Source organism: Pieris napi, chromosome 16 (assembly GCF_905475465.1).
Source record: "Pieris napi chromosome 16, ilPieNapi1.2, whole genome shotgun sequence".
In the NCBI taxonomy this organism is placed as follows: Eukaryota; Metazoa; Arthropoda; class Insecta; order Lepidoptera; family Pieridae; genus Pieris; species Pieris napi.
This window is the reverse complement of record NC_062249.1, coordinates 7,401,018-7,426,136: the sequence shown is the minus strand read 5'-3', so window position 1 is coordinate 7,426,136 and position 25,119 is coordinate 7,401,018. Positions and strand designations below refer to the sequence as shown.

The window sequence follows — 25,119 nt, the reverse complement described above, 5'->3', positions numbered from 1 at the left end:
CAAATATTTTCGCTTTTATTTTAGTAGAGCACTATTCCGTATTGGTATTTACTCGACTATATGAAAAATTTATTGTCTTTACAACAATGAATAAGGGGCATTATAAACAATACAATACGCGTTATTTAATTTAAAAATTGTATATGTATGAGCACGTTTCTACAACCATATATATATAACAATACAAATACAACCCCACCAGATCCGCGCTTGTTCTGTATTTTATTACCATAGGTCATCAAAGTCAAAGAGCTAAAATATCCATTAAAACTCAATCTTAGTATGTATAATAAAAGTACCAATACAGTACTATACCAAGGAATCATATATATTTACAGTATTAGCACTAGAAAAACACTTAAAACGTCGAGTTATATAAATAGTGTAGTAAATAACAAATTGGCCTCCAAAGTTTTGTGTAAATTTATATACCTACACCCGTAAACATATGTCATCCCATAAATCAAAGATGTTGATGCTAAAATATTCAATTGAAAAACATTTACGATTCTCATATGATTTTAATAATTTTAAATCTTCTTGCGTCATTATTTAATGAATTCATAACGGTCCGTTGACGTTTGATATTTTATATTAAGTGCCCTGGGTTTATCGTACTCCTATTATTTGAACACATAGGTATTACTGCGAAATTATACCATCATTTATGATCGTGGAATAAATCTTCTAAGAAATACGTAAAAGTCCAATGAACATTTCGATTCTATGTACAATATGATGTCATTATTCAATAACATCACAATAAATTCTTAATGCTGACCTTTACACTTAGTAACTATCATAGTATTAATAGGCCTTTGGCGGTATTTATGCTAGGCTCTCATAAATCACTATACCACACATACAATGCCAAAATCATTGTTTAATTACGCTTTATGCTTCTTGGGGTACCTCTGGGATGCCTACATTACTCTTCCATTCTAATGTTTCTATTGACTTTTTTACTAAGCGTGGAACAAACGGAAAAGTGTTTAACAGTGGAAAATTTCCCATGGAGATAGCACCAAGTTATTGAAAAAAGAACTCCACCCTCAAACTACACCACCACTACCATGTGTGTCCATAGGTTGCGGTAGCTGACTTCTTTGGCCGCCAAGTGGGCTTGTCAAAAATATTTTATTTCAAACTAGCTGGCCTGGCGAACATCGTACCGCCTAACAGTCGATTCTTTATTTTTTTTTAATACTTATTCTGCTATTCGGGTCTAGCTAGTAAGATGAAAAAAATAAAGTTGATAAAACAACAAATTATGTCAAAAAATAAAAGTTTACCTTCCCGGAACCCCTCCACTAACACTTGAACTTTATGATATGGTATTAAAGTTCAAATTGCCTCTAAATATTATTACGAAAATTTTGTATGGGAATATAGAAAAGTGTTGTTTTTAGACTTGTTCACTCAATTTTTTTAAATTTTTCTCTCGGTAAGGACCATCCTCGTACTTCAAGAAATATTATAAAAAAAGAATCAGACAAATCGGTCAAGCCGTTTTCATGTTATGTCGTGACAACGGAAAACGGGTTTCATTTTTATATATATAGATACTTACCGTGAAAATAACAATATTTTTCATTCGTAATAATTTTATTATATAAAATCACAACTGCCACAAAACATTAACGGTAATTTGCTAACGTCAATGCATTATTATATTCATGAAATCTTGGCTTTAGAATATTTAAATGGATACAACGGTGTTCTGTTCCTTGAGTGTTCTCAAGGTCAAAAATTATTCGTTCTACGGTTATTTAATTTTTTCTCTGAAGCATTATCCATGTTAAAACGAGGACAATCAAATGTTTACGAAATATGGAAGATATACTTGGCAATTAGGTAGGAATATAACAAAGCGAATAAAAAAGAGATGGTGTATATAAAGTAAAAAGAATCTTTACATTGAATTTTTAGTTCGCAGTCTTCAAACAGTTGTCACAGTGAGCGAAAACGAGACAGCTATATTATGTGCCCCTTTAAACCGAATTTACGTTAAAGTTCATTCGATTTGCTTGACAAGTCCGTTGAGTATTCGTTTGAACGTATAAACGGTGTACGATATTTTGCAGTACAAACGCCGTGTGAATGGGTCCATGTACAATACATATGCCACTATTTATTCGATAAGACGTATACTGCAAAAAAACGTGCAGGACAATGCCGTGTGAACCCAGTCTAATACGTATCAATGACGTTTATAAAAAAATTGAAATTGAAATACTTTTGTCCCAGTCTCACTATTATTATTAAAAAACAAAATTGTTTGGTGAATTGTTGCAGATCCCATTTAATGCCACCAAAGATGGGGAACGATATTCTGTCTTCACATACACGCCGTGGTCCGTCCTTCTATTCTTCATGGTTCTATTTGTAATGGCTTCTCTTGCCTTCTGTTTCATGGTGAGCGTGTTCTTTACAAGAGGTGAGTCTTATTAATAAAATATATACAGTAGAATATTAGTATTTTAAGTATTTTTTAATTTATTTATCATTTAAAATTTATATACATTGAAATTATCAATTAAGATTGGAATTTAAATTTAAGGATTATTAATAGTAATATATTATTCATTATGTATATAAAGAGGCTATAATAATACAGTAGAACCTCCCTTACTCGAAATCTCAACTCTCTATTACTCGAAAATCTCTAAAGTTCCTGCAAGCTGTTTTACATATTTTCCGTCTTTATAGACGAGACGAGACTCGAAAAATTAAATTGCACCTGTCTATCTCGAACATACCAATTTTTTATTTAACAATATGTACAACTCGATATTTGAAACATATTACATCAATAGTTAGAAGAAAAACCAGTTTTTGACTTCCTTTTTCATTATTTTGTTATGGGTTTCCTTTTTTAACAACCTCCTTAACTCAAAATTAGTACGAATAAATCTTAACTTTACTACAAGTTGAATCAAAATCTGCCTAAATCCTAGTCGCCATTAGTCGCAAACTCTATAACTCGAATTTATTGACGTCGCCCTTGATAGTTGATGTTCGAGTTAAAGCGGTACTACTGTACATTATAGGCATCTAAAAAATTTTGTATGAAAAAGCTAATTACACTTTTTCTTGAAGTCTCGTGACGTCCTTGGTGGGGAATGATTCGCTTTATTTGTCTTCCAAAGCGTAACATACCAATTATATGCTCATATATAGTGAGCTACGATAATCGTAAACTGCCATACGTTCTCTTGTATGGGAATTGAAACATATATATCACTAATCACTTTTTAATCGTCATACGTCAATCTGTCCCTCCGTATACCATGAAAATATCTAAAATTGGGGTGCCTAGAGAACGTTCAAAACGATAGCGTGTCATTTATTTCGTAATTTATAGTTATAATGATAGCAGTTGCGTGATTTGTGCGTTCGAATCACGGCGTTGCATTTGTTTTTTTTATCTATGTGCGCAATTAATCTTACGGTGAAGGCAAACTGACAGAACGCTGATCAGCTATTGAAAAAATCAAAATGATCAAAGAAAAAAAAAGCTTCTTCCTTTTGACCAAATTCAGCGAAGGGCTTGTCGAATTGTCAATCTCCAATGTCTTACTGATCGGCTTGATTCTTTATCGCTACGCAGAGACATTGCGTCTATTTGCGTTTTTTACAAAGTTTATCACGGAGAGTGTTCAGAAGAATTGTTTGGGTTGATCCCTCCTGCCTCTTTTCAACACCGTACGAGCCGAACGACCTCTAAATTTCACCAGCATCATCTTGATGGTTGGAGGTCTTCCACGGTCCGCTTCATGAGGCATTTTCTTTTGCGAACTAGCGAACTGTGGAATCGGCTCCCGGGGGGGGTCTTCCCTCAGAGATACGACCTCCAAATTTTTAAAAAACGAGCCTACTCCTCCCTCAAAGGCCGGCAACGCACCCACTAAAATGGGTGTCTATGGGCTGCGTGGACTGCCCTTTTTGGTCGTCCCGCAAGCTCGTTTGCCCCCCTATCATATAAAAAAAAAAACGTATGTAATATGAGTCCAAGATCTATGTAGGGTTGTGGCGCCACTAGATTATGTCCTCCTAATGAGGTTTTTTATGAGTGATCCGATGAATGGCCTGGAGTTGCTATACTAATGTTATATGAAACCGTCCTATTGGCTCCATTAACCTGAGAGTTATTTTGATATTGTTTATTCGATAAGAATCCTGGGAAATTATTTAAAAATGCAAGTAGATATATAAAGAAAGAAGTGACATAAGTCGGGACTACGAGACTTCATATTATATTCAACGTCTTAATTTATATCATTTATTTACACAATAATTAAATAACATTAACAATAAACTTAATAAAACATGGTGCAACGGGACAATGCTCTTTCAGGCGACTAATTAAAGAAATCAGTAAAATGAAATGTCAAGAAGTGCCAGAGTTCGATAGAGAACTTTATAATAAAGACAACTAATAACTCATAAACTTACCAAAACAGAGAAATCAAGAAAAACATATTTATTAAATATGACAACAATAAGATACTAGCAGACTCGGCCAAGCGTTGCTGTGGCTAAGTTTTTTGTTATATTACATAGTAGTCAACTATTCATGGGAAACGCTAGGAGAACACCAGTCATGAGGACCACCATGCTTTTTTACACAGATTCCATTAAATTGTAGCTTATGTGAAACGTTGGTACTTTCAAACACAGCGCCATCTGTTAGAATTGTGAATATCAAATAATTTGCAATAAAATAATATTGCGGGTATAAATTAAGATGTAAGCTTTCTTTTAAGTTAGATCAAACTGCACACGGTGTGCAAATTTAAGTGAAATCGGTTAAGTAGTTTAGGAGTCCATAGCGGACAAACAACGTGACGCGTAATATATGTATATTAAGATTTTGATAATCTTTGTAAGTACCTATATATTGAAATATTGTTAAGAATAGTTATCGTTTTCAGCAAACACTGCGGCTTCATTCATGGGTCTTATGTGGTTTTCGACATATTCAGCTTATTTTCTAACGCAAATGCTTTACGAAGATGTTAGCCTACATACGAAATTCCTACTCAGTTTGATATCAAATGCTGCGATGGGCTTCGTACTACAGATGCTGATAATCTGTGAAGGGACGTCTCAAGGTAAGAATTTATTATATGTTGATAGATTGTGTACACAAAAAATTCTTGGTTATTATTACTCTGTTAAAATTGTAATAATTTTGCTGTGAATACGTCATTACATTGCTAATAAACCCAAAAAACCTAATTCGAATCTATCCATTGGAAATTAAATTATACCACTGGATAGCTTTATGATCAAAGAATTCATTACGAGCGAGAATAATGACGCATCTCGCGCAGAGGGGCAGCGCCGCCATTTTGAGGTTATTTTGCTATGTATCGAGATTTGCTATTACATAGTATAATTCTGGACTCAGAAAAGCTACGATGTTCGTGTAAGTTTTAGTCATCAGCTGTCGTTAAAATGTATCGATTATACCCGTTACACCACATCCCGTTTTTTATAAGTCTACTAGCTGCCCCGCGAACGTTCGTTTCTCCTTAATGTGATTTTACTTAGCCTACCTTTTTAGTACATACCGGAATAAAATCTTTTTAGGTTGTTCTGTGAATTTTTCTCTTTATAAACCTCAGAGTTCAAGTCATAATTATTAACAAACGAAAAATAGGGGTTGATCGTAGAGGGGTGAAAATTAAAGGTTGTATGTATTTTTGTATGCTGCATGTATATAAGAGAATAAAAACAAAAAAAATCTAAAAAGTAAAACTAAACATTTAGGGGTTTGAAAGATAGTAGCCGATTCTCAAACTTACTGAATATGCATAAAAAAATCATAAGAATCGGTCGAGCCGTTTCGGAGGAGTATGGGAACGAACATTTTGACACGAGAATTTTATATATTAGATATAATATATAAGCTTCGAGTCCCGCATTGTAATTAAAACGTGTCCCCTAATTAAACCTTGGGTATGAATAAAGGACCCAATCTTCCTTAAAAGGTCGTTTATTGTCTTCCTGCACTCTTTGAAACAGTATTCTATATTATTTGCGTAAATAAAACAATGTCGAATTCTCGGAAATACGTTTATTATAATGAATCATAATAGACGTATTTCCGAGAATTAACCATTTATTGCAACAGCTCTCTTTGCACTTGCAATTTATTCACGTGTAGGAGTAATTTGTCTTTACCTAAAACATATAAAAAAAGCCTCAAAGCTACTATGCAATTACTATTAATATTAATCTAAACAAAATTGTTGAGGCCCGTTTGCCGCCTGCATTATAAAAAAAAACAATGAAAAAATGTAATACTTTAAATAAGCATTTACATAATGTTATTCTTCAATTTGTTAACATTAAATGCATGTTATTTTTATGATATAACAGAACATTATTAAATGTATTTGACACAGTTCCCCGGTGGCCGAGTAAGATAAGAGACATGTTTGCCTTGTAATGTTATTGAACTTGAATGCGGTCAATAACTTAAACTTGTGAATTTTATTAGCTAAAAAGTAAAAGTAACAAGTGAATGTTTTTGATGTAAAATTTTAAATTGTGAGATTCGCAGATGTTTTTATATTGTCTTTTGATACTGAACGAAATGAATTCCACAACATTAACTATATATTCGCAAGTTACACGCCGATACAAATCTTCTATAGATGACATTATCGTCATCGCTAGGCCAGCAACGCACTCGCGAGCCCTCTGGCATTGAACGCGCGGCTTTAAATATGTCTGGCAAGGTGTAAAAACCATTGAAACTGTCCGGCTATTGAGGTATCATTTTTTCATAGGTCCCCAAGTAACATATATAAAATTTAGCTTTTATACTCTAACGAAAGTATTATTATAATTTATTAATGTTTAGGGGTGTCTGGCAGAGGGAAGCAACTGTCATAAGTGTCCGGCAATGTATGACGAGATTCCTTAAGTTATTCCTAATAAAATATAAAAAAATTGAGCTTTATACTTTAACGAATTTAAGGTACTATTTTATACACCTGCTCAACCCCGTAGAGCGGACGAGAAGAACTGGCAAAAAACTCTCCGTCACTCTTTTAAATCAATTAGGTTTTTTATGTCTGCACCTCTGTCGTTATAAATTGTGAATAAAACAAATATAATGAATAAATAAAAAGCGAAACCAAACGTTTCACTGTGAAATAGTTGTGTAATTACACATTGCGATCCTGTATGTATAGGGTGTCTCAGTAAGAGTGCACTTTTTCATTTTTAAATAAAGACAAGTATTTAATGACATACTTCTGATATTTTTATTGTATTGTAAAGAAGACATGTTCCGATTAAGTATGGAATAAAATAACCGGCAAATGACCTCCACGGCTCGGATGTCAGGCCATTACACTTTTCATGAAATTTTCCATGATTTTTGCACAGAGATGTGGCTGCACACCACCGATGACGCGTTGGATTTCCGATTAGAGCTCAGGAATGGTTTCGGGTTTATTTGCAAATAACTCGAGATTTCACAAAACCCCAAAGAAAAAATCGCACGGCGTTAAATTGCACGATCTTGGTGGCTAGTTGACATCAAAATTTCGTGAGATAATTTGTTCTGTTCATCGGAGAAGACTTTTTTCGAAAAATTGGCATCGACTTCCCTTTGCTCCATTACTCATTGAGCAAATTGCTGGTACTTTCCTTGGTCTGCTGGTTTGAGCTCCTGAGTTAACTGAATCTTGTGCGCATGAAGGTGGAGGTCTTTAGTCAAAATTTGCTGCGAATCGATGTTTTCGGGTATTCGGCGACACTCTCGTTTACAGCAGCAATGTTTTCAAGGGACCGACCGGTACGTTGACGCAAAGGATTCTTATAATCCATAATTGACCCAGTTTCTTCAAATTTTTTGACCACTCTTCGATTGGTTGACACATTAGGTGCACTTTCTCGGCTGAAAATTTGGTGAAGTTTGCGAGCGTTTTCAGCGTTACTTTTGTGATGAGTTTTCACAATTATAACTAGTTGTTCTTTCAAAAAGTGCTCCATTTTTAATAATCGGAATAAACAGAGCTGACACCTGTCAAATTTCTGACATGCCACTTGCAGGATAACAAAAATATTACAATTTTAAAAAGTGCACTCTTACTGAGACACCCTATATTAGATTTTATGAAAAATTAATTGTACAGTACAAGATTAATGTTATCCTAAATAATACGTATAAAATGCTAAAAATATCACTGCCTAATCGGGACTAGTTACCCAAACAAATTCGATAGTCGACACGCAATGGTTAATCGTACTTTATAATGTTATTTAAACAAATATTCCGCTCAGGAAAACTCACTTTACACACAAGTAAGTAATAGTTAATATACCTAGTTTAACTCCACTAATATGACCCACTGTGTCGATTACTATCGTATCGTGTATATAGACCATTAGATAGTTGTTCCTTTTTACAGAAAATTATAGCGATTCGTATAATAACAGCTCATAAGTTGGCCAGTTTGAAATGCTTAGATGTTTCCAGGTGTTTCCTACAAAAAATATGATTTACGAACTTACCTCCCCCATACATAAATGCCTAGTTACTTGCCATTGGTGTTTATTGTATACATATAGAATACCGTCATAGCGTAATTTAATAAGTTTTATATCCGTTGCCATGGTAACAGGGAATCCCCAAACATTGTGTTGCGTGCGCTAAATGCAAGTATGTAAATTACTACCACCCTAGTCTACATTTTAAAGCTACTAACAAAATGCGAGTGTTTTATCGTCGCATTAGTTTCATCCCTTCATAATATTTATATATCTACTTGACCCGGCAGCATCTTTGATGTATCTTGAATAAAAATATAAATTTTGTAAGAAGAAAAGTCTACTAATTTTTTCATGTGTACACTGTAAAATTTGCGACTTATAAAAAAAAAAGTGTGTGTGTACAAAGTACACATGTCAGAAGTGAAACTTCAGTGGCAAACTAATCTTTAAGTGTTGTTCATATTTATACAAATCTAAAAGTTTAGATTTCCGATACTTAGAGGGACGGGAAAAGGAAGATATGTTAGGAATTTAATGAATTTAATTGTCATTAAAATATTAAGTGTCGAATAATAAATAATAAATAACAATCGCCACCTGGATTTCAAAAATGTAACTACTCAAAACGGGCCGCAAAATACATTGGAGACATTTACCAATCCCTACTCCGCTGGAGAAAGTATACTTCGAATCACGCGTGGTAGGGATAAGAAAAAGATGGCGCGTAACGGAAAAATGTGACGCGTAAAGAAAAAATGTTACACTAAATTTTTTTCCAACCCCGATAAAGAAGTTTCACTTCATAAATCATTTATTAAAAAATACACATGGTATTATGAAATACTAATAGCGCATTATGTACAGCTTCATTATTAATTTATGATTAATTGTGTGTAATTTACTTTTTGTTTAAATATGTAGCTTTCATTATTAATTATTTATTTAATATTTTGTTCAGCTTCTATTATATGTACACATAAAATAACAGTAATTATGTCTTCAACAGAACAAACCATTCATCGAACACAACCATAACATTTACAACCCAAAAATAATTAATATACGATCAAAAACCACCTTATAAGGGTAAAAAACAAGTTATGAAAGAAGTTTTTGCCTGTGTAGAGCACTTTGTTGCTATGTAAATGTCAAATCTATGTAAACAGCTTTCGACCTTCGCTAGCCAGTTTCGCTTATGTATCCAATAATTTAAAGTAAATAACAAAGAAAAAACAAAACAACATCGTTGGGTTTTTGAATCAAAGATGTAATTTTTTGTAATACATGACGTTTGATTGACAGTTGTTCTTAGATATTATTTTAAGCAGCTCATTTCATAAGCCTCCATGACAGTTGGGTCGTGAATCGATCGATCAATTTCTAGAGGATATATTAAAAATAAATAATAGTTTAAAAAAAACTAAAAAACACGCTTTTAAAGCACATCAAACTAAAAAATGAAAAATAATTCTTTTCACGCTTTTTCACAATAATACCAGTATTTTTTGTTCATTACCATTTTCAGCCTAAATTAGGAATTATTTTTCACTTTTTAGTTTGATGTGCTTTAAAAGCGTGTTTTTTAGTTTTTTTTAACTATTATTTATTTTTTAGTTATTTTTTTTTCGGATTATTGCATTGTCATCGATCTTTGACAGGTGCTCAAAATTTGAATTAAATCTGTCCGTTTAAAGTGGGTCAAAATCGAGTCCGAAGGAGTCGGTTACATACATACATACATACAGGTGAAGCTAATATAAAGCGTGTAATAAAGCCGGAATTGTATACTGTATATTATTCACGAAATTATCCTATTTTTATAGTAAAAGTAGTATAATAGACGTATTTTCGTACCAATTGTTCCTATTATTTTTTATTGTAGAACAGGGGGCAAACCGGTAGAACGCTCCTCTGATGTTAAGTGACCACCGCCCATTGACACTCAATGCCAGAGGGCTCGCGAGTTACCTTCAAGATCGTACCAAATCTGACGGAGGTTCACCTCCACATGGGTCTATAAGTAATATAAACGTAGAATGAATGAATTAAATTTTTACAGGCTTACAATGGAGCGAGATCTTTTCACCCGTCGCATATCATGACGATTTCCAACCGGGCCATGTGGTATTAATGTTAATAGTTGATACCATAATATACATGACTATCGCTTTGTATGTTGAGAAAATACGTCCAGGCAATTATGGTGTGCCGTTGCCCTGGTATTTTCCATTAACGAAGAGCTTCTGGTTGCCGAATAAAACTAGGACCGCAGGTAAAAATACTTTTTATTTATTTACACTTTGTTACCTAACACAAAAACATATATATAAAAAAAATAAATAAGGCAGGTTACACAAGGCAACGGGCGGCCTTATCGCTAACGATTTCTTCCAGGCAACCCTAATATGGAACATTAAAAATGAAACACGTACAGAGGGTAAAGTACAAGAAGTGCATAAATAATTAACAAAAAAAAAACTCAAAATAACATGTAACTAAAATAAAATAAAGTAAAATCTAAAGAAGAAATAATAATAATAATAATTAAAAATATGTGTAAACAAAAATTTAAAAGCTTATCCAAAGTTTATCTGAGTCACAATTTATTTATATAAGTAGTAGATAATTACGAGACAGAAAAAAATGCTTTACTTTATTACTTTTGTGTTTGTTCTTAATTTAAAGTCCACTACTGTCTTTATAACTGACTTATAAACTTAACACAAATGTACTAATTACCTAGAACTCAAGGCTTTCTAGTTTTTGATGCGACACATGTATAGCGGCGGGTAAAACCGATTGTTAACGATCCGTCGCCACTCTATACGATGTTATATACATTCTAAATATAGTGTGTATTTCTTACTTCCTGTCGTAATCTGTTCTTCTGTGAATATTACTTGTCTTTATGCACTTATTGTTCCAAAAGCTACACAGAAAATAATTAGCTCTTGAGTCTACTCGCTAGCCTCGTGGTGACGAGAAGTTTTTGAATTTTTACAAACAAATTTAGCGGCAACTATTATGTATGTCAAATCCAATACGTTTCTGAATAAAGTCTTGTTTGTTCGATTGTATGAGTTCTTTGTTGATACCTTTACGAGATAATTAATTAATTACGATTCTAGTAAATGAGACCTATTTTATGAACATGCAATAAATACATAAGGGTCAGTTTGTTAGTACCTAATAATAATAATCCAGTGGCTCTATCGTTTTAGTGGCTATATCGGTCTTGATCTCAGATTGCATACGTTTCTTTGTTCATTTTACCTTCGCCTACCTTTGCATTCTGTCGGACACATGTCGTCGATTTTTGGATTTGACAGCTCGGTTTTATCACGATTTTTTCCATCACAAACGAGTGTAAGATGCGGACAGAAAGTAAATTCTTGCACGGCTGGAGATCGAACCTACGACCTCAGGGATGAGTCGCTAAACTAACCTAACACTGCTGCTTAGCTTGTTGGTACTTTTTTTATTATTCAATTTTTTCTGGATACTTAAAAAGGGAGGCGTTATTCAAGATTTTCTACAAAAGATGTAAAATATAAATGACAAATGTCTCTACAATTTTTTTTGTATTACTCATATTAAATTTATTTAAATAAAATAAAGTATAATAATATTATTTATAATTATATCTTTCCAGGGATAACATTAAAGGATGGTATCGATCAAGAGTACAAAAATGCGTTGTTGAAGGTAGTTCACGACGAAGAGCCAAAAGGTGTACCAATGGGTATAAATATAGAGGTATGTATGAAATACACTAAAAAAATAATTATTTTGAAAAGAAAACCTCACAACGGAATTTAAGGCTTTTAATCGCAGTTATTATACTATACCATATCTGAACTAATATTATAAACGAGAAAATTCTCTATATTAAAAATAAACTCAAAAATTACTATACTGATTTCAAGCACTATGAGAATGCTGTGCCCCTGTAATATACGCTATGATTAGTTAGCCCTGCGAAGCCGGGACATGTTTTTATTTTATTCACACTTCATTAGACAAATAGCAGTGTTGGCCTAGTGGCTTCAGCGTGCGACTCTCATACCTGAGGTCGTAAGTTCGATCCCCGGCTGTGCACCAATGGACTTTCTTTCTATGTGCGCCATTCAACATTTGCTCGAACGGTGAAGGAAAACATCGTGAGGAAACCGTCATGTCTTAGACCCAAAAAGTCGACGGCGTGTCTCTGGCACAGGAGGCTGATTACCTACTTGCCTATTAGATTTAAAAATCATGAAACAGATTTAGAATTCTGAGGCCTAGACCTAAAGAGGTTGAGCGCCACTGATTTATTTTTTCATTAGACTAAACAAACATTACACAGTGCAAAGGGCGGACTTTTCAATAAGCAATCTCTTCCAAGCACAAATACGACGTAATTTGTAACACTGAATTGGAAAGCACTCAAAAGATTTCGATGATTCATATTTTTAATACAATTAAATTGTTAATATATGATAAAATAACTTTATCACGTAACTTTAAATGCTATAAAAAGATATAAAAATAAACTCAGATTCAAACATTGAATGATGCTAAAATTAGCAGCTCAAAGTTAAACCAAGGCCAAATCTTAACGTCAATGAACCCCACGTGTTCAAGATGCACTTTTTGCTTCGATTTGCATTCGCTGTCATTAATATAAAATGCCATTCATTGTTTTTTTTTTCTTTAGTGAAGTTTATATTTCTGTAATGAACTTTAAAATAAAACAGGCGTGAAATTGTAAATCATTGAAATCACATAAAGAAACTGAGCTGTTTTTGCATAATATTAAATCCTGCTGCGGCTTTACACTATGTACTTTTCTGTGCAATTAATAATTGCTACGTTTAAAGACCTACAAAGTCGATCTCGGTCTAACGTCTAGTCTATAAAATAATCAAAGACACTGTTTTAATCACAGGTCAATATCAAAGACACCGCCAGCGCCATTATTACCTTTCTCGTTATACTTATTGAGGCATTGACAGAGTCTAGTATGAGTAGAACACCAGCGTTGTGTGTCTAGACTCTAGAGTCTAGACCATTCCGTGGTATACAAAAAAACTATACAAATTAAATCAGTAAGTCGTAAGAACAGAAATGTCAAGGTTTTTGAACAAAATTGTATCCGCGAATAGATCTATTATATATATAATAGCATATAATATCTTGGATGTAATTTGTTATTTAAAAATATGCATCATATTACTGTAAGCTAAAAGCATAAACTCGCAAAAAAAAGTATAAGGTTTTTTGCTATTTATTAATCATAATATTTTTTTATTTTCATATACTTAATTTCGATTTAAGATGTTGTTAGTCCTAATATGTTAGTCGCCTGTGGATATGGACCCCTCTTGCGTAAAGGCTTCCAACAGATGACTCTATCTTTTGCCAGTCTTTTCCTGCTATTTCTATCAAGTCATAAGCGCACCTTCTTTTTGCCCTGCCCTTCTTTTCCCGGATGGTCGCTATCATTCTCTTTAATGTCCATTTGTTGTCTAGGTATCCTATTAATGAATAATCATAATTTAATTTCAGAACCTCACAAAAGTATACAAAGGCCGGAAGAAAGCTGTGGATAATTTAAATCTACGAATGTATGAAAATGAAATTACGGTGTTGTTAGGACATAATGGAGCTGGAAAAACCACTACAATATCGATGCTTACAGGTGAGAAATAGTGCATTAAAAATTAATTAAGTTATAGTGAATTAAATTCGTATTTTAATGTATAATTAATGTTTGTGAAGGAAACTAGACACAAGGTATAGCTAAACATTTCTTTGATTTATATTTTAAAGGGAATCGAACTCAATATCTTTTTGTAAAACGCTCGCTTTTGCTGAACACAAAGGCCATGAAACCTAAAGGATATACTTTTCAAATATTAATTGAAATGCCCGAATGCCCGTTTTGTTCACGCTTTGTTTTATTTATCTGCTGACTAAAGTATGCATTGATATCGTAAACATTGCCTATCTAATACCTTCGAACATTTTAGATGATTTTGAATCTTCACACCTTGTGTTACGGTCTCAATTCGCTTGTATATTGTGTTTGACAATGTCTTGTAAAATAGCATCTAATTGTGATAAAACAAGGCTTTTTTCGTTTAAAGAACCATTTCAGTAAAATTTAGCTAATTTTTGAAAAATAATCAATTGTACTATAATTTATTATCAATTAGATGAAAGAGATAATAAATACGATAACCATCTTATTAATGAATATCGAGTTAGTACTGATAATAATAATATTTGTTTATTGATAACAAACGTGTTTATTATGTCATAATCCGATGTAATAAAATATTCATGGTGCATTAACATCTTATCGGCGATATTATATAAGAACTATTAATAAATAACTAAGATAGTATTCAATTTCGGAATCGGGTATAAAAAGTTAAATAACTCCATACAAATATATCTCTGTAATATGTTTTGAATATCTTGTTATTTTATTTTTAACATTATATATCCTACATTATAGTAAATTTTTAAACCAAAACCAAGTTTCAAAAGTGGTGTCTACTTTTTATGTTGTTCATATGGTGGAGAGTTTCTTGCCAGTTCTTCTTGCCCGCTGTACGCCCTTGACTTGCGAACTGGTAGTTAATTTAGAATCAATTTAACATCTTTTTTGTTGACGTTCATACGTGTACTTGGTTACCTATATGATTAAAGTTACTTTGAGTTTGTGTATATGTTAGAATCTGAAAAGTCATACGCTTAACACTGAGCAAATATTTTGCACTCTTTTAACGTACTCTTTCGTCCCTTTCGGTCTGTTTACGCTGTGATGTAAAGAGATAATGAGTTCTTTATTTAAAACGGTGCCATACTGATTTGATTTCTTATGAATAAACTCAGTATGGCTAACTAAATGTTATAAAATATATGAAGTTATCGTTACATGAATGAATGTCTCTTATAGGTATGGTACCGCCCACTTCCGGTACAGCTACTATAAACGGATATAACATTGTGAGTGAAACGGAACTCGCAAGAAAATCACTCGGTCTCTGCCCGCAACATAATGTGCTCTTCCCGGATCTGACCGTTGCCGAACATATTGTCTTCTATTCGAGGCTTAAAGGCGTGCAGAAGTCGAAAATAAATGACGAAGTCAATCATTTCCTTAAGTTGTTGGAGTTGGAAGAAAAGGTTACCTATAAATCTATTATCTAATAAAAAAAAATCTATTTGAAGGCCCAGAACTCAAACTTGTTTAGTTGAAGATTCTCTTTGTATAGTATATTTTGTTTGGCTACATAATACTACGCTACGACCATATAAAAGTATATAATACAGCGAGGCATAGCTAATATCTAATATATAAAATTCTCGTGTCGCGTTGTTTGTGGTTAAACTCCTCCGAAACGGCTTGACCGTTTCTCATGAAATTTTGTGTGCATATTAGGTATGTCTGAGAATCGGACAACATCATATTTTCAGATTTTCATCCCCCTAAATGTTAAGGGTAGTCCAACCCTAATTTTTTTTTTAAATTTTAGATAAAAAATGTATTATTTCTTTTTTTGTGATACAGCATTAAAAAATACATACAACCCCCAATTTTCACCCCTATATTTTTTATTATAAATGATAAACATGGCAAAACGACGTTTGCCGGATGAGCTAGTAGGTTTATGAAACTTTCCTTTACCTAGAGTTCTCTTGCTATTAGACTTAGTTAGTAGTTGCGGGTCCTTAATTTGGATAAAAAATCTGGATTCATATCTTACTTTAATGATTACAATGGTTCGAACCTTTTAACGTCTTTTCTGATTATTTTCTTTTCACCTTTTCTAAGATAAGCACATGATCACCCTTACGTACTCAACCTACCAAATAGAAACCATAGCATACTAACTTTTATTGAGCGATTAAACCTTCGCCGTGTTACATATGTGGCCATTACAAGAACAATCAAGATTTAATTTAACTTTCTGATTATATTCTGCTATATCGACTGATTATATTAATAAACTTATGTTGCATCGATTTTTGTTATTTACACACAATTACAATTTGATTGTAGAGAGATGTGCAGTCAGCACATTTATCGGGAGGTCAGAAAAGGCGGTTGTCCGTTGGCGCTGCTATGTGTGGGTCCTCAAGGGTTGTGTTGTTAGATGAACCCACTTCCGGATTGGACCCAGCCGCGAGGAGATCGCTGTGGGATCTCTTACAGAAAGAGAAAAAAGGTAATACACGTATAAGGTACATGTATTACTTAGAAACACGATTAGTGATTGGGTGAACCAAGGACAGTCAAGCGTGATGATCCTAATTTTTTCTGGAGTAGAGTCTGCGCGGAAAGGGAATCGCCGTGGCAGTTATCCGATCTAATATAAATTATATTTCCTAATTTATTATGGTTCAGCAAAATTATATATTCCATATTCTATTTTTTACAGCTACTCGTGCATTTGTTTTTCGAAAACCACGATTCATTTCATTTTCATTTTTTTTTTCTTTGCGTCTTCATTGTATATAATGAAAAACATGAAATATCGCGTTATTTACGAATATAACGTTACAGTCTTGACAACATTAAGAATGGTATACGTATTTTAGCAGTGCACCAACTTCAAATTCCAAGACAGTGCTCCTAACGTACACTAGTAAGTGTACATTTAAGAATCGAAACCGCTAGAATGGAGTACCGTTATCGTATCGTACCGTTTCTTATATAGACAAATAATGCTACAAACTTTTTGGCTTTTCCACAGATTATAATGTGTATTTTTTCTTAGTTCTTCATTGTAAACTCTTTGCTTTAAAATTATAAGTCGTTTATTTCATAGCTAATATTAATGTCAAATATTCCTCCTAGGGCGAACGATAATTCTAACTACACATTTTATGGACGAAGCTGACGTGCTAGGTGACCGCATAGCTATAATGTCTGGGGGTAAACTCCAATGTGTGGGAACACCATATTTCCTTAAGAAGCATTATGGTATAGGTTATAAGATGACCATAGTGAAGCAAGAGGATTGTAACGTGCAAAATGTTACCAGTTTTTTGAGAAATTACGTCCCGGATATTAGGGAAAATACGAATATAGGTATGTTTTATAACCTCTATAGTCACACAAGGATCGTAAATACAGTTAAAAAACGTTCTAAACCTTGTAACAAGTAATGGATAAATTTAAAAAAAGTGCATGCGTACAAAGTACACAATATGTCGGAAGTGAAACTTCTTTGGCAAACAAATTTTTAAGTCTTGTTCATATTTATACAAACCTAAAAATTTAGATTTCCGAGACTTAGAGGGAGATAAGGAAGATATGTTAGAAATTTAATGTATTTAATTGTCATTAAAATATTAAAAGTGTCGAAAATTAATACAAATTATATTTTTATTTATCTTCGATAGTAAAAACACGTGGCATTTTAATTTACAATTCGTCATTTGAGATTTCAATAAATTATTTTGCATAAAATATAAAATACTTATATTTCATAAATTCTCTTTACGAAATTTTAATTTAAAAAATAAAATTTCTATAAGGTAATTTATTAAGGTATTCTCACTATCTCTCAATCATTCTCAATTGCTTTCCCCTTTCTTCCACAAAAACGTCGCACGTCCTCGTGATCCTAATATTATTATTATTGCGTTTCATCCGTAAAAATTTAACCCTAATGCGCCTAAAGAAGTTTCACTTCAAAAATATTGAAATTTGTAATACTATAGATATATAGCAGGATTCTTAGAATCATTTGTATATATGTATATATGCAGGTTAATTTGTATGTCGCATTTTTTATAGGTTCGGAATTAACTTACATACTGCCTAATGAGCACGTCAGCAAATTTCCTGAAATGTTAAAGAAATTTGAAGAGGAAAGGAGTTCCTTGAGGGTATCGAGTTATGGCCTTTCTGTCACGAGCCTCGAAGAAGTTTTTATGAAGTGAGTTAATTAAAAAAAAAAGATGACAAACGTGTCATTTCTGTTTCAACTGTCCAATATAGTCTGCAGATAAAATATTAACTACATGTTATATTGAAACTACAAGTTGTATTGATAATCGAAAATATCGTAAATTTCGTCATAATAATTTAGCATTTACTATTAAAATAAGCATAGATAGTAACAAAAATTATGAATATTTTGTTGGACTTCATTAATCAAATCAATTTGTAGTCCGTTTCCCGTCTTCCTTAAATAATACCGTGTCTCAGACAGTCGACTCTTTAAACACATTTTTATTTATAAACTTGATGTTTTAAATGTGTAACACATAAAAGTTTTACCAATACTAAAACATTCATATATATGAATATATTATCGTATTGGTATACCTTTATTTACTTTACTATTACGACCATCCAAATATTTTAATGAGAACTTAATTGCTGTCCATGCAGTCAATCCCAACATCGTGCTATGTTTTAATAACTTAAAGACGTTTAAAATCCGTCACGCGTAAAAAATACTTACAATTGTATATTTTCAGAGCCGGTGCCGAGGACCATGATGTGATAACGGTTCAGAAAAATAACTATACGAATCACAATAATAGTGTCATTGTCCCCATCGAGAACAATCGAAATCACTTTGGTAAGTTTATGCGAGAAAAAAAGAAATAGTTCAAGTATTTGTGTCTTAATGTTATTTGTTAAATACTTACTTTTCTTTTGCATACGACGATAAAATTGATACATATAAAGTATAATCGTATGAATTTAATTTGCTTATAAAAGTATTTTAATATAAATAAATAGATACATTTAACTGTCTAAATTATGTTTCACTATTGTAAACTAAATTTTCTTCTGTAAAAAAATATATAAATAATTATAAAGTTATAAGTTGCATTGTTTTACCCTCTGTAGTAGATATATATATTTTTTTATTTTTTTATTTACACTTCGTTGCAAATAATAAAACACAATACATAAAAATTATAAGGGATGCAAAGGGCGGCCTTATCGCTAATAAGCTATCTCTTCCAGGCAACCCTAGAGATATAGTTTAAATGTAGCATTTTTTGTGCTGGTACATCGAATATCAATAAAAATCATATATAAAAATTCTCTTTCAGCAAACAACGAACCGTTACAAAAAGTAAAAGGCGCAAAATTACTAAGAAATCACATAAAAGCGATGTTCCTCAAACTAGCCTATAATTCTATGAGAAATAAACTCTCAGCCTTCATACAGATAGTAACACCGATTATAAATATAACTATATCAGTTATAATAGCCCGGTCATGGCGGTTTATAACCAACCTACCTCCCTTAGAGTTAACTTTAACTAGTGGTTTTAAGAATACGGAGACACTTATATCTGAAGGGGTTAATTTGACGGAATCAAGCGTCGAGAGAAGGACTATGTTGGCTTATATGGATTTTTTTAAATCGTCAACGTATCCTAATATGGAGCTTAATGATATCGGAACTATGGACATGGGGAAGTTTTATTTAAAATTGGTAAGTAATATTACTTAACATGTATCAAGGGTAGGTTCCGTGTCATAACAACTAGATACGTAATAAATATCTTGTGCACATTTAGAATGTTACAAAATTGTTTCACGCAAAAGAGTTAATTTGTACAATTTTTAACAACACTTAAATATTTATTATGTTTGCTTAAAATTATAAAATTGTACTTAGACGAAGTTTTTATTTGAAGAAATAAAGATTAGAAGAGAAATAAAGATTTACTTACTTATTTTCAACGCATTTATCATCAATCGACTCCCCAGCCCCTTTGTTAACAGACTTAAAAGTAAAGGAGGAAGTTATCAATTCGATGAAATTTTAATGTATAATAATAGGTAATTGATATAAATTATACAGCCTTAAAGTTATACAATTGGTCCAGCTATAGATATTATATTTATACGGCATATTTTATAGAAATACTTCTTTCGCATGGGGCAGGTAGTACTAAATTTATATATGTAATTTTAAACCATTGTTTCGGGAATGTAATCCAAGACGAAGTTACAAACACAGACACCGGCACAGTCGAATTTAATGTTTATTTATTTATTTACAACTCGTGTATGGCCAATTAATTAAATTAAAAGATAATTTAGATAAATTTAAAAAAACTTACGTAATTAAGGGATTTTTACAAAATTACCTTTATTAACCTTTTGCTATCCATTAATCCGTTCGAAGTATAAATTTTAAATCACGCTACATTACCCCCTACGTTTCACAAATAGGTCGATCTCCGGCAAATAGTCGATAAAACTATTGAGCTGTATGGTTAATTATAAATACTAGTACAAAGATTGTCCAATTAATAAACTATAATGATTAAACATTTTCAGAGCGAATCGAACCCCGCCCGTATACGTTACGAGAACTTAATAGGCGCAACGTTCGCGCCGAATCGCATCACAGCCTGGTTCAGTAATTATGGGTATCACGACTCGGCCATATCACTCTCCTTGGCTAACAATGCGCTGATGAATGCTCTATCGCCTGGTTCTTCTTTACGGGTTATTAACTATCCCCTGCCGTATTCCATTGAGAATCTTGTAAGTACAGTTATTTTATACTATGATTGTAGGAGCACCGTTAGGAAACCGCCTTTTTTGTTTTTGACACTGTTACGTCATTATAGTTTGATACTCATCTTGAATAAAATAAAAATGTTATAAATTGTGTGAATAAATGAGTAAAGAGTATTTTATAGCTCTCTTTCCGCATGGACACTAATAAACTAAGACGTCATAGAAAATGTAAATCGTCGAACATTTATCGTCTATAGAATATGTGTGTACCAATTGTATGGAACGTTATACTTTCGAGATTTATTTATATTTTCGTCAATCTGAAATTATTGTGTATTAAAGTACCCAGAAAAAAAAAACTCGAATTGGTCAGCCTTGAGTTTTATGCTTAGCCACATATTTTACGATTTATTTTTATTTGAATATAAACGAAACTACGTCCGATTTATACTCAATAAACACTTGCTCTTGCTTGCTTGTAAAAGAAAATTTCCCGAAGAAAAGAGTCAGTGAATACAGAGGAGGGAGAGAGTCTGTGGATTTATCAAAGAAACAGATATATTATACAAGTATAAAACGCAATTATCGTAATGTTTAACCTTCTAAAGTGGACACATTTTTGAGTTTTGTTTTAGGTTTAATCAGCCTATACGAAACATTTGTTTCACCTGCGTACCTAACGCATCGCAGTGGTTCATCAATACTTTAATTTCAGGTTAGAATTCTAGCATCGGGTAGCAGTTTAGGATTCCAGTTCGCGTTCAATATAGGGTTCTGTATGGCGTTTGTCACTGCGTTCCTTGTGTTATTTGTTATAAAGGTTAGTTTCAAGTGCATTGATTTTTATACAATTATAATGTAATCAACAATTATTGTCAATTAAATTAAATATTTTAGTAAGAACCATTTGTATTTAAAAACTACTTTAGAAAAATATTAAAAGAAAGTACAATGATGTGTTTAGTTACCAATAAACCGTATAATTTACTTATATTACGTAAGATACTCATTGATCTCAGTAAATAAGTTGTAAATGTGTTCGGCGTTGGTGATCGGAAAAACTAAATCACGAAAAACTAATAAAACTTTGTAACAAGTAAAATAAACAAATAGATACTTACTATCACATTATATCGTTTCAACAAATCTGAATTACAAATAAAACTAAACATTTTAATTAACTCTAAACCATTAACTTTATTGCAGGCCGGTTAAACTTAGAATTCTGATGCTTTGCAAATGCGTCTTTAACTTTGTTAAGGTCCATTTTTTAACGCACAGAATATTTAAACCACTGTTTTAATATAGGAACGAGTTAGCGGCGCCAAACTCCTTCAGCGTATATCTGGAGTGAGACCTGGCGTGCTCTGGACGTGTTCTTTCATCTGGGACTGGTTCTGGATGCTGTGCGTCTACATGACGATAGTGCTCACGCTTGCGTTCTTCCAGGAATCAACGCTGTCTACTCCGGAAGAGTTGGGTATGTTGATCTAAACTAACAGTTTAAAACAGATTTTTGATATAGATTTTATGGTAGAAAAATATAAAAACAGCAAACATATTAACTAAACATAGTATATGGAATATTTGTATAATCATGTCAAATGATAAAACATTTTCAAGCATAACCGTTTCAATGTTCAACAGTATGAGTAACTGACGTCATGATTTTCGCATTATATCGTTTTAAATGCCATCGGGAACCAGTCAACCTAATTCAACAATAATTAAAAATATTTTTTGTGATAAAAAGTTTAAGATTATAATTAATAATGACATTTCGAAACTTGTTATTAAAATAGACAACATACTCGAGTTTAAATTCGCTTTATGTACGTGAAATTCATTTTTCAGTCCAAATAATATATACAGAGCAGTGTTGGCCTAGTGGCTTGCGCGTGCGCCTCTCAACACCCATGCCTTTCCTGATGACGGATTTTTCTTTCGCTTTATGTACGTGAAATCCATTTTTCAGTCCAAATAATATATACAGAGCAGTGTTGGCCTAGTGGCTTGCGCGTGCGCCTCTCAACACCCATGCCTTTCCTGATGACGGATTTTTCTTTCTGTGTGACTAGCGCGACCTAACTAGTCGACGGCGTGTGTCAGGCACTAATCACCTTCATGCATATTAAGAAAAATAATCGATATATCCGAAAAATCGTATAAAAATTAAATAATTACTGTTGTTTCAGGCAGAGTCCTTCTTGTACTAGTGGTGTTTTCGCTGGCGACGATACCGCTACATTACTTGGCATCCTTCTTTTTCGAAGCTTCGGCAACTGGTTTCTCGAAAATGTGCTTTGTCAACATATTTTCAGGTAATTTTTTGACTTCTTATAACGTTTTGCTTTAAATATAGGTTTAAATTCTAGTTTTAAGAAATGGGGAAGGTTTTTTACTATATAGCGTACTCTTGCCGACTTACGCCCGAACCCAATAAATAATCCACAATCTCAGATTGAAATCAGTCTGAGATCAGACCGTGACAGTCGGTTGATCTCCTATCTGCATCCCAATAACGAAACCCTACGAGGACAATCCATTTTTGGCGACGGATAAAATGCTCTTTGTCGTTCGATTTTACCGAGTTTTCACTCATATTTGATAATCAATGTAAACCAAATAAAGTAAATAAAACCGTACAAATAACATTAAAATATACATGTGTATGTTTAAAACATAACAAACAGTTTTTTTAATTATTTAAAAACCTGGTGTAAGTGAAAATCTGTTAAAATAATTAACTGTTGTAATCGAGCTTTCGTCAACTGCCACGACCTCCCATGGATAGCTTGTATCGACAGATGGCTATTACAATCCGTCGATTGTTTATTGGCACACTTATTACGACATTTGGATTAAGATTACTATCTCAGATGGTGGATTATGGATTGAGATAGGTTATTGTGTTCGGGAGTTAAAGAATAATGAAATAAATAGAATAAAGTCCTAACCCTTTATAAACGGGAAATTTGCAAATGCGTTTATCAAGTTTATAGGTCTTTTATTAAAGAAGGTTATTTCCAAAATAACTTTCAGGTTGTATGCCGTTTCTAATAACAGAAGTTCTGCGTTTGCCTGAATTCGGTAGCCCGTACTACGCGGGTATATTCGACTGGGTGTTCGCGCCTTTACCGCTTTATTGCATGAGCAGAAGTTTCAAGTAAGTTTTGTAGGCATTAAGCAAACGAACTTCGTCTACACTCTGATTTTTAATTCCGTAGAATTCTGACAGCTCTCATTTTTTGACATGTCAGAGATTACAAACCTTTTTGGCCGGGCACATTTTTCAATTTCAATACGAGTCTAAACATTTGAGTGTATACATACATTTTATTTGTTAGTGAATGTATACATTTTATTAAGTGCTGTGTTCACATTAAAAGTGGTTTTACGGCGAGTGATAATTGCGTCCCTTTTCATCACAAAAAGATAAAAACGCACAAGTAAAGATAATTTTTTTTTTATGGTTTACTAAACCTGCTTACTAAGGCAGTGGTGCCAGCTAAATAATAAAATAAAGTAATTAAAGTTAATTCTTCGTGATATTGAAATATTTGTTATTTTTGTATTAGGTCACTTGAGTAAGTGACATAAAAAATACGTAGCATTTTCTTTTTTATTGCCCTCAAATGGGTCAAATTTGTCCCTTTTTCGTTGGAGAACTTTGTTAGTAGCAACACTTATGAAATGTCAGAATTCCACGGAATGAAAAATCAGACTATAGTTTTAATGTGGAATTCATATTAAATCTTACGTAACCCATAAACCATGTTAGCTGTTGCAATGAAGTAATGGATATCGGAAAACAAAGCTGGAGGAGGCCTATTCCCAGGATGGGGTTCCAACCCTAAACTATTCCAACCAAATGCGTGTCAAAAAGCCAGTCATTTTGTGTTGTGTTGCTAATAACCAACCAGGCTCCAAAAGATAAACCACTCCTTATATGGAAATTGTATTCGTTTTTACAACAAACTCCCAAGCGAAATTAGAGTAAATAAATTCAAAGCCCTCGTTAAACGAAAACTAATCAACAAAGCTTTTTATAAATTTGAGGACTACTTAAATGATCCTAATCCTTGGGATTGAAATGCTCCAGT

At 32.8% G+C, this 25,119-nt stretch overlaps 1 protein-coding gene across 2 annotated transcripts in view; it reads left to right on the top strand.

Annotated features, from left to right (window-relative positions):
* The window catches only part of LOC125057118 (phospholipid-transporting ATPase ABCA1), a 44,412-nt gene that overhangs the window by 9,435 nt on the left and 9,858 nt on the right, over positions 1 to 25,119 (top strand). Inside the window, exons 6-21 of one of the 2 annotated variants that reach the window (XM_047660597.1) lie at positions 2,296 to 2,437; positions 4,935 to 5,114; positions 10,574 to 10,786; positions 12,167 to 12,270; positions 14,062 to 14,194; positions 15,461 to 15,690; positions 16,568 to 16,733; positions 17,366 to 17,599; positions 18,311 to 18,452; positions 19,000 to 19,103; positions 19,588 to 19,976; positions 20,831 to 21,040; positions 21,732 to 21,836; positions 22,325 to 22,496; positions 23,218 to 23,337; positions 24,059 to 24,182. In XM_047660597.1, the coding sequence (XP_047516553.1) occupies positions 2,296 to 2,437; positions 4,935 to 5,114; positions 10,574 to 10,786; positions 12,167 to 12,270; positions 14,062 to 14,194; positions 15,461 to 15,690; positions 16,568 to 16,733; positions 17,366 to 17,599; positions 18,311 to 18,452; positions 19,000 to 19,103; positions 19,588 to 19,976; positions 20,831 to 21,040; positions 21,732 to 21,836; positions 22,325 to 22,496; positions 23,218 to 23,337; positions 24,059 to 24,182 (2,768 nt within the window). Of the gene's footprint in view, positions 1 to 2,295; positions 2,438 to 4,934; positions 5,115 to 10,573; positions 10,787 to 12,166; positions 12,271 to 14,061; positions 14,195 to 15,460; positions 15,691 to 16,567; positions 16,734 to 17,365; positions 17,600 to 18,310; positions 18,453 to 18,999; positions 19,104 to 19,587; positions 19,977 to 20,830; positions 21,041 to 21,731; positions 21,837 to 22,324; positions 22,497 to 23,211; positions 23,338 to 24,058; positions 24,183 to 25,119 lie in introns of both variants that reach the window. The other variant, XM_047660595.1, reaches the window with a different exon arrangement.